The sequence below is a fragment of the Staurois parvus genome, unplaced genomic scaffold, assembly GCF_062004578.1.
Source record: "Staurois parvus isolate SC_StPar_1 unplaced genomic scaffold, SC_StPar_1.0 ptg002365l, whole genome shotgun sequence".
Lineage (NCBI taxonomy): Eukaryota > Metazoa > Chordata > Amphibia > Anura > Ranidae > Staurois > Staurois parvus.
The window spans coordinates 1,328,612-1,335,807 of NW_028320161.1; the positions used below are offsets into that span (position 1 = coordinate 1,328,612).

General features: G+C 40.3%; 1 protein-coding gene across 1 annotated transcript; it reads right to left on the reverse strand.

Moving 5' to 3' along the window:
• Nucleotides 1–546: 546 nt before the first annotated feature.
• On the reverse strand, nucleotides 547–5,545 carry SSTR2 (somatostatin receptor 2). Its single transcript, XM_089665826.1, has one exon. It carries the CDS (start codon nucleotides 5,447–5,449, stop codon nucleotides 4,337–4,339), a length of 1,113 nt encoding a protein of 370 aa, XP_089521952.1. The 5' UTR covers nucleotides 5,450–5,545; the 3' UTR covers nucleotides 547–4,336.
• Nucleotides 5,546–7,196: the final 1,651 nt, after the last annotated feature.

Here is a 7,196-nt window from a genome sequence, read left to right on the forward strand (position 1 = left end):
AGTATTTTATATATTTTCTAAATATATTCTTCAGATTTTTTTTAACATATAAAAAAGTCATTTTTACATATATTTTTAAATGCATTCCAAAAATGTAGATTTGTATTTTTAAAGACATACAGTATGTTTGAAATGTATTTTTAAAAATATTTTTCTTATATTTTGTAATAAAAACGCATTTCAACATGCAGTATGTGTATGTATATATGTATGTATGTATATATATATATATATATATATATATATATATATATATATATATATATATACACACACAAATATAATATATATTATATATGTGTATATATATTATATATGTATATATATAAATAATTTTATATATATATATAATGCGTTTTTATTACAAAATATATGAAAAATATTTTTAAAAATACATTTCAAACGCATTTACAACTATATATAAAAATATCTGTTAAAATTACTTTTTTATATGTAAAAAAAAAGTCTGAAGAATATATTTAAAAAATATCTAAAATACTATGTATATATATATATATATATATATAATTTACATATATGTGTGTGTGTATGTATATGTAAATATCTTAAATACTATGTATATATATATAAAAAATTTTAAATTGAAATATATTGAATATGGCCAAAATTGTAGCATTTCAAATATATGGCAATATATTTGGGAAGAATATTTTAAAAAATATATTTCAAATGTATTTTTCTTCCATGTGGGTATACAACTAGTTATACTAGTTTCCTAAATATGGCTACAACAGAAACAAAATGGCTTCCAGACCTGCGCACAACAAGCAAAGGCACACATTCAGTGACTTATTTCCGATGCGCAAGATAACGCTTCATCCTTGGAACATTGATACAGTGTTTTGTGGTCTACTTCACAGATTAAAAAAAAACAAAAAAAAAAACAAAAGAAACCCCAAGATTTTGATTATATCCACAAACCGCACAGATGTAGTGAACGATAGGCAATGTGCACTTGGTTGTCATCGTTGTATGACATTAGCTCCTCATCTCAGGACTGAAGGTTGTAGCTGTGTCCACTCTTGGATTGACTTATATTGGATGGGCATGTCCACCTTCTACACATGCTAGGAACCATCAACGAGAGGCTCCTGGAGTAGTTGTATGACATTAGCTCCTCATCTCAGGACTGAAGGTTGTAGCTGTGTCCACTTTTGGTTTGACTTACATTGGATGGGCATGTCCACCTTCTACACAGGCCAGGAACCATCAACGAGAGGCTCCTGGGGTAGTTGTATGACATTAGCTCCTCATCTCAGGACTGAAGGTTGTAGCTGTGTCCACTTTTGGATTGACTTACATTGGATGGGCATGTCCACCTTCTACACAGGCCAGGAACCATCAACGAGAGGCTCCTGGGGTAGTTGTATGACATTAGCTCCTCATCTCAGGACTGAAGATTGTAGCTGTGTCCACTTTTGGATTGACTTACATTGGATGGGCATGTCCACCTTCTACACAGGCCAGGAACCATCGAGAGGCTCCTGGGAGTAGTTGTCATTGCCAATTATTCTGTTTTTCTTTCTGTAAAACTGTGTGTCCAGAAACAAAAAAAGAAGACGACTGAAAATATAATATTTTTTTCCTGAATTGTTGTACATTTGGAGCTCTGGATAGTCAATACCACTTTGAATGAATTCAGGGTTTGCTATATAGAATTGGCACTAACCAAATTTTAAAAAAAATATTCGGTTAAACTTCCTTAAAGCTTCCTTTTTCATAATTTTGTACTTTATGAGTTAGAATCTTTCAATATTTGTTTCTTGTTCATCCTTGGGTAACAGTTGCCCCTTGCAGTTTACATCTACTATGGTCCACCACCAAAGGATGTTCCTACCCATGACCCACAGTTATGCTGTACTTCTTTAAAGCTTCCTTTGTCATTTTGTAAATCTTTTTTTTAATTTATGAGTTAGAATTCTTCAGTAATTGTTGCTTCCTGTTGGTCCTTGGGTGACAGTTGTCCCCTTGTCGGTTACATCAAGTATGATCCACCACCTAAAGGTTTTTCCCACCCATGACCCACAGTTTTAACGTTTTTAAAGCTTCCTTTATTGTGTTGTAAATATTTTTTTAATTTATGACTTAGAATCCTACTTTATGAATTAAAATTATTTGATAATTGTTGTTTCCTGTCGATCCTTGGGTTACAGTTGCCCCTTTGCAGGTTACATCTAGTATGATCCACCACCAAAAGGTTATTCCCACCCATGACCCACGGATCTAATGTTCTTAAAGCTTCCTTTATCGTGTTGTAAATAATTTTTTAATTTATGAGTTCGAATCCTTCAGTAATTGTTGCTTCCTGTTGGTCCTTGGGTGACAGTTGCTCCCTCGTCTACATCTAGTATGATCCACCAGCAAAAGGTTATTCCCACCCATGACCCACAGTTCTAACCTTCTTAAAGCTTTCCTTATCGTGTTTTAAATAATTTTTTCATTTACGAGTTAGAATTCTTCAATAATTGTTGTTTCCTGTCGATCCTTGGGTTACGGTTGCCCCTTTGCAGGTTACATCTAGTATGGTCCACCACCAAAAGGTTGGTCCTACCCATGACCCACGGTTCTAACGTTCTTAAAGTTACCTTTGTCATTTTGTAAATCTTTTTTTAATTTATGAGTTAGAATCCTTCAGTAATTGTTGCTTCCTGTTGGTCCTTGGGTGACTGTTGCCCCCTTGTCAGTAACATCTAGTATGGTCCACCACCAAAAGGTTGGTCCTACCCATGACCCACAGTTCTAACCTTCTTAAAGTTTCCTTTGTCATTTTGTAAATCTTTTTTTAATTTATGAGTTAGAATCCTTCAGTAATTGTTGCTTTCTGTTGGTCCTTGGGTGACTTGTTGGTTACATGTAGTATGATCCACCACCAAAAGGTTATTCCCACCCATGACCCACTGTTCTAACCTTCTTAAAGTTTTCCTTATCGTGTTTTAAATAATTTTTTTATTTATGAGTTAGAATTGAATAATTGTTGTTTCCTGTTGATCCTTGGGTTATGGTTGCCCCTTTGCAGGGTATGATCCACCACCAAAAGGCTGGTACTACCCATGACCCCCGGTTCTAACGTTTTAAAAGCTTCCTTTATCGTGTTGTAAATCATTTTTTAATTTATGAGTTAGAATCCTACTTTCTGAATTAAAATTCTTCAATAATTGTTGTTTCCTGTCGATCCTTGGGTTATGATTGTCCCTTTGCAGGTTACATCTAGCATGATCCACCACCAAAAGGTTGGTCCTACCCATGACCTACGGTTCTAACATTCCTAAAGCTTCCTTTATCATGTTCTAAATAGTTTTCTGATTCATGAGTTAGAATCCTACTTTATGAGTTAAAATTCTTCAATAATTGTTGTTTCCTGTCGATCCTTGGGTTACGGTGGCCCCTTTGCAGGGTATGATCCACCACCAAAAAGGTTGGTCATACCCGTGACCCATGGGACCTTAAAGTACCATGTGAATTTTTTGGAAAAGGACACTTTAAGAGAGAGGTTGCCCATTAAATTTACAAACAGAAGGTGTAAATTCAGTTCCTCAGTGCATTCTTGTCTTCAATCATTGTATCGGATATTGCTAAGAAAACATCAGGGCTGCCAATTGGTAATCTAGAGTGTTTGTAATGATGTGTAATGGATAATGGAAGTTCGATGAATAAGGTGGCATAGGCAACAAAAAGAACAAATATGAATTTCCTTGTCAAAATGTGATAAATGTATCCCAAGACTCGATAATGGATATGGTTGTAGAAGAAAGCCTTTTACTGTAATGGCGGTTGAAGATGCCGCATAATAGGTGCCTTCAATGACTCGTCCAATTTTAGCTCCTTGGTTCCAGATTTCCGTGATACCTTTTCTTGGTGAGGAAACACTCCTTGAATAAAGAATCCCACCAACAATGAGTTCCTTCTTTTTTTTCCGAATAGCAAAAAGAGGAGGGAGTTTAGAACCACATCGAACCCGGAGAATATTAGAGAGAAACCAGTAGAGCTTGCAACATTTCCATTTTGTTGGAGGAGCTAAAGAAGTGGTCTGGCAGTGACTAGTCATAGAGGCCTCAGAGTGCAGGTGTCCCAAAAGCAAAACTTCAGAGCACAGAAATCGTTTTAGTCTTTGACTTATAGAAATGGTTAATGATGATAGCAGTAGCTGAAAGACCACCTGAGCTCCACACATCTGTGTAGAAGCAACCTTCAGAAGACCTTCAACTATGGGTCAGTTTGTTCACCCTTCGCAATTCTCTCCGCTACTAATTAACCAGATTAGATGGTTGCAGGTGGAATTACTCAGATATGCAGCTATATTTCCAGCTGTGCTCACTTAGATGCTAGTCTGAAGATCTCCATTAAGCAACGTGCGTTGTGTCTCTGTAGTTTCGTTCAGCCTGGACTTGTCTTGTTTGCTGTCGCTTCTGTCGCCCTCATCCATGCCGCTGACCTTGGACAAGCACAGGACATTCTGAAAGCTCTTTTTAAAGTTGTCAGAGAGAAAGGCATACAAGATGGGGTTGGCACAGCTGTTGGCATAACTCAGAACCACCACAAAGTCCCACATGGCCTTCAGGCCTGGAGTTGGCACAATCAAGAGAGCCACTGAGGAGACGTTGAAGATATAGAACGGGAGCCAGCAAAAGATGAAAACTGCAACCACGATGGACACCATCCTGGTGACTTTTTTTTCTGACCGTTTCCTCTTGGAGGAACCCACTCTTATTCCCGATGACTTCACTTTGATGATGATGAAAAGATAGCAGAGGCAGATAATGCTTAGCGGAACTAGAAACCCTAAGATAAAGGCATAAATTATAAAACCAGTGTACCATGTCCCGGAGTTTCCAGGCCAGATGATGGTGCAGCTACCCCTCCCGCGATAAAACTGAACTCCGGCATAATTCATAATTGGCATGATCACCAAGAGCGAAATGGTCCACACTGCGGCATTGACCATTTTGGCAGTCCTTGGTCGTCTCCATTTGGCAGACTTGATGGGGTGAACCACTGCCAGGTATCGGTCGATGCTCATGACGGTAAGGCAGAAGATGCTGGTGAACTGGTTTATACCGTCCACCGTCATGACAATCCTGCAGATGACTTTGCCAAATGGCCAGTGGACCAAGGCCACCTGCATGGCTAGGAAGGGCAAGCCCAGCATGAAGAGTTCGTCAGCAATGGCCAAGTTGAGAATGTAGATGTTGGTGATTGTCTTCATCTTGGCGTAACGGAGTATGACGTAGATGACCAGCGTATTTCCACAGAGTCCCACAATGCACACCACAAAGTAAATGAAGGTGAGGATGGCATTGCTGGTCATGTCGAAGTACTGAGAGGTCACGTTCGCGGACATATTAGTTGTGGTCTCTATGATGTCACCCTGTGACACCGGAGAGAAGTACAGCTCCGTGATGTTTGGCAAGTATGAGTAATCCTGATCCATCTTGCTGTCGTAGAGTAGAGGCCCAAAAAAAAAAAAAACGTTTTTACGCTGCGTTCATCGAAATTCCTCAGCGGTCTTCGCAACTTGCTTAGATACACCCCTAAAACAGAACACAGAGAATGTAAACAAGCTGAAGTATTGGCAAGTCTGATTGGTTGATTGTGTTTTACTTGATATATCTACTGTACTTATTGTATCTAGAAGTTTGACGTTCAAGTAAAGGCTAAACTTTTATTTTTAGCTTTTGGATTGGGGAAGATCGAGACCCTCTGAGAACGTTGAGAAACACCCTCCCCACCTGTCCTAATAACCACTGTCACTGAGAAAAACATGAGGGGAAAGGGAAATGATTCAAAGGGGATAAATGCTCCGGTGACAACTGTTCAGGATGTAAGGTCCTTCACCTTGGGAAGATGACCTCGTTGTCAGGACAGGAAGTGAAGGCAAATCCTGCCAATGGGGCACAGACAGCAAGAAATGGCCAGTTCTACCCTCCAGGGGGCGGCTGACCATTCGGGCACTCGGGTCCGGGGTCAGTAGGGAGCCCCATGAGATGCCCCTGGTACCTTTCATAGGCTTTTTTGGGTGTGGTTTGAGTGTGGGCAAGGACACAGGAGCCCCCTGATCCCCTATTGCCCGGGGGGCCCCATGAGCTGCCAAAAAGTGTTGACAATCCCTGAGTTGCACTTCCTGTGAAGAAACTACTATACCACAATCCCCGAGTCGCACTTTCTGTGAAGAAACTATCTTTCCCACAATCCCTGAGTCACACTTCCTGTGAAGAAACTACTATCCCACAATCCCCGAGTCGCACTTCCTGTAAAAAAAACTACTATCCCACAATCCCCGAGTCGCACTTCCTGTGAAGAAACTAGCTATCCCACAGTCCCCGAGTTCCACTTCCTGTGATGAAACTACTATCCCACAATCCCCGAGTCGCACTTCCTGTGAAGAAACTAACTATCCCACAATCCCCGAGTCGTACTTCCTGTGAAGAAACTACTATCCCACAATCCCCGAGTCACACTTCCTGTGAAGAAACTACTATCCCACAATCCCCGAGTCGCACTTCCTGTGAAGAAGGTACCTATCCCACAATCCCCGAGTCGCACTTCCTGTGAAGAAACTAACTATCCCACAATCCCCAAGTCGCACTTCCTGTGAAGAAACTAGCTATCCCACAATCCCCGAGTCACGCTTCCTGTACAGAAACTACTATCCCACAATCCCTGAGTCACAATTCCTGTGAAGAAACTACTATCCCACAATCCCCAAGTCACACTTCCTGTGAAGAAACTGTCTATCCCACAATCCCCGAGTCACACTTCCTGTACAGAAACTACCTATCCCACAGTCCCCGAGTCACACTTCCTGTGAAGAAACTACCGATCCCACAGTCCCCGAGTCACACTTCCTGTGAAGAAACTACCTATCCCACAGTCCCCGAGTCACACTTCCTGTGAAGAAACTACTATCCCACAATCCCCGAGTCACACTTCCTGTGAAGAAACTACTATCCCACAATCCCCAAGTCGTACTTCCTGTGAAGAAACTACTATCCCACAATCCCCGAGTCACGCTTCCTGTGAAGAAACTATCTATCCCACAATCCCCGAGTCACACTTCCTGTGAAGAAACTACTATCCCATAATCCCCGAGTCACACTTCCTTTCCTTTTTTTTATAGCTTTGGTTAGAAAAAGGAAAGGGTTAAACCCCCTTTATTTTTTTTATCCCCTCCTGAGTCC